The 3,002-nt window shown below is 38.4% G+C and overlaps 1 protein-coding gene across 1 annotated transcript in view; it reads right to left on the bottom strand.

Moving 5' to 3' along the window:
- Positions 1–3,002, bottom strand: part of LOC118342478 (large proline-rich protein BAG6-like) — an 18,107-nt gene that overhangs the window by 8,184 nt on the left and 6,921 nt on the right. Inside the window, exons 6-7 of the mRNA XM_035681031.1 lie at positions 1,999–2,175; positions 741–944 (exon numbers count right to left, since the gene is read on the bottom strand). Of these exons, the coding sequence (XP_035536924.1) occupies positions 741–944; positions 1,999–2,175 (381 nt within the window). The remainder of the gene's footprint in view (positions 1–740; positions 945–1,998; positions 2,176–3,002) is intronic.

The raw sequence follows: 3,002 nt of genomic DNA, 5'->3' as shown, positions 1-3,002 counted from the left end.
GTTGCATCTCAGTTGTTTAATTTCAAACCCAATGTGGTGGCATGCAGAGCCAAAATCAGGAAAATGATCCAGATGTAAATACCTGGAAATAAAAGCTGAAATATTGATCTCATTTCTCATGTTCATCTTTTGATGTCAAAACCAAATGTTTTAAGTCTACAGCAAAAATAAAAGAATTGGCCTCACTGTTCCAATACTTTTGGAGGGGAGTGTATATACAAAAACTTACTAAAAATATCAGAAAAAAAGTAATCTGATCTAGTATTCACAGGAAAGAGTCTCTCTACTCTCTCATTTTACACAAACTTCCTGCATTTATTGTGTTCCCTATTTGGGTTCACTGTACAGTTTATCAGTTGTTATGCATTGAATATAATATGAAATATCCATAAAATATGTCACTTAGTCAGGGATCGTCAGTTTACTCACTGAAGGGGTCCCTTAAGGAAAAGTGAAACAGGTTGGTAAACACTAACAGCAGGGCTTTAGCTGCTGCCTAGTTGAAAACCAGGCAGATGTTTCTGAACATCAGGAAAACACATCAAGCAACACCCACAAACTATACACAATTAACTGAGCATAAAAAAGATATATTATGTAAGATGAGCCCTCATTAACGACCAAAAAAAGATATTCTCTGTATTTGTGTGCTTTTTCTACCTGAATTTAAGTTATTTTGTAATGACTGTATCTGACAGAAATCATTATTCCACACAAGAGACCAGAGTGAGTCAACCTACTGGAATGGGCATGTGTGGTAGACCAGTCTGCAGCAGGACCGGGTGGGTGTAGTGGGCCATGGGGCGAACTACATACAGGTGACGTGGAGGAGAGGTCGCCAGGTTACAACGCAGGTCACCGAGGACAACTAAGGTGTTGCCAAGGAGACGCAGGGCATCTCCGACCAGGTTGAGAACGCGCTGATCCTCCTCTCTTTCCTGGGTCTGTGAATGAAGACAGACTCTGTTATGGAACAGCTTTGGATAATTATGACAAGAAAAGCTACTGCTTTGTTCGCACCTGTCAAATGTTTTACATGTTTCAGAACAGAGGACATACTCAGGATTTATCTACTCTTAGAATCTTACGAGTATTGGGTCTAAAAACGTTGTTTGTTCTGAGGGTGAAAGGTAATGGAGTCATTTAAAGTGTTCATCTCCTAGGAAGGATAAATGTGCTCAGTATGTTTCAAGGCAATCTGCCTATTAAATTAAAGTATTTCATGTGTTTAAGTGAATATTTTAGAATGATTGTCTAGGTCAAGATTTCATCACAATGACTGACCCTTCCTTAGTCTGGCCCCTTTTTGCTCTGTGCTCCAATAACAGTTGAGCAAGCCTTGGTCAGAACCTTGGTCATCTTCCTTTCCTGTACTTAGAAATGCTACGTGCTAGGCTAATCTAGGTCAAAAAGATTTTGAAGATAGTTAAAAGATAAAAGAGACATGTATAGTCACAGCTTAAGTTAGCTAGCTAAAGTCAGCAAAAGGCTACCTAACTAGCTAGCTAATCTACATTAATTGTTAGCTAGGCAGGAATATCTGATAGTTGATGTTAGCAAAATAGCTGATGACTGATGTAGATTAGCTAGCTAGCTAGTTAGTTGGAATTTTGCTAACATTAGGTAGTTTAAAAGTACAGTACAGTCCAAGTACAGGAAAAGAGAAAGTTGCTTGAAAAAGGGGGGGACTTAGGTGGGGTCAATTAGGCATCATCCCCTGAGGAGCAGGACTTTCAACAGCAAATTTCATGCTCATCTAGCTTCAGACACTGCTTTCTAGTAATATTAGTAGAGAGAATTATATAAATGTGTTCAATAAATATTAACTTTCATTTAATAATACAGTAATAGTGCTAAAACAGAACTGAAGAAGTTCACGTTACACATGAAATGAATAACACGTCAGTCACTCTGTTATGCCATTGTCTTTGAAAGAACTTCTGATGGGGACTACTGTAGTACTTGTATATGTTCTCTGCCTCAAGCAACTGCACTTACATTGTTGTTGTAGTCTGCTGAGGTGGCTGCTCCGAGAATGGAGTGGGTCCTCTCTATGAAGGGACGTAACCTCTCCTCCACCCTCCTGACCTCAGACAGAACCTCCACAAACTCTGCTGGACTTGGGTGACTGAGGATAAACGGAGGACAGGAGGAGTCAGCACTACAAAGGGCCTTCTAAATAAAACTGTTGTTTGGCGATACAGGTGACCGGTCACACCTATGATTAAAAGAAGATGTAATGATGCCTGGACCCACTGCAACCTGGCAGTCTGATTTTGGTGGAAAATAACATTGTTTGTTACAGTATTTTGGAACCTGATGTTGGGAAGCAAACAATATGCAGATGTTTTTGGATTTGGTGAAGGTGAATACCTAAACACAGACATGACAAATTACTATTATTGTACATAAATTCAATGTAAAATAAAATGTTTAAAGAAAACTTTACTTGTTAGGATACCCCCCAAACACTGGACCTTTAGCATAAATACATTTTATATGGAGTGGTTTACTAAACGTAATTATACTGTCTAAAATATGGTATCAGGTATCAGGTATCTACGAGTATGTGTGTACCGATCTGATACCACATACATCATCAGCTCCAAAAGCCATTCCTTTTACCCAAGAGTCATGACCTGAGCCAGGCTATACAACAATGATCAATCATACACGCTTAGTAGCATACACTTACTGTGCAAAAGTTTTAGGCAGGTGTGAAAAAATGCTGTAAACTAAGAATGCTTTCAAAAATATAAATAATTGTTTATTTTTATCAATTTACAAAAGAAAAATCTATATCAAATCAATATTTGGTGTTACTACCCTTTGCCTTCAAACCAGCATCAATTCTTACAAAGTCAGGGATTTTGTAGGCTTGATCAACCAGTTATACCAAATGGGTGCAATAATCATCAATTTCACATGTAGGTTGAAACACAGTCATTAACTGAAACAGAAACAGCTGTGTAGGAGGCTTAAAACTGGGTGAGGAACAGCCA

The sequence above is a fragment of the Morone saxatilis genome, unplaced genomic scaffold, assembly GCF_004916995.1.
Source record: "Morone saxatilis isolate NCDOM2014 unplaced genomic scaffold, NCSU_SB_2.0 Contig9, whole genome shotgun sequence".
Taxonomy (NCBI): domain Eukaryota; kingdom Metazoa; phylum Chordata; class Actinopteri; family Moronidae; genus Morone; species Morone saxatilis.
Note: the sequence above shows the minus strand (reverse complement) of the source record. Positions and strands in the feature narration are given on the sequence as shown.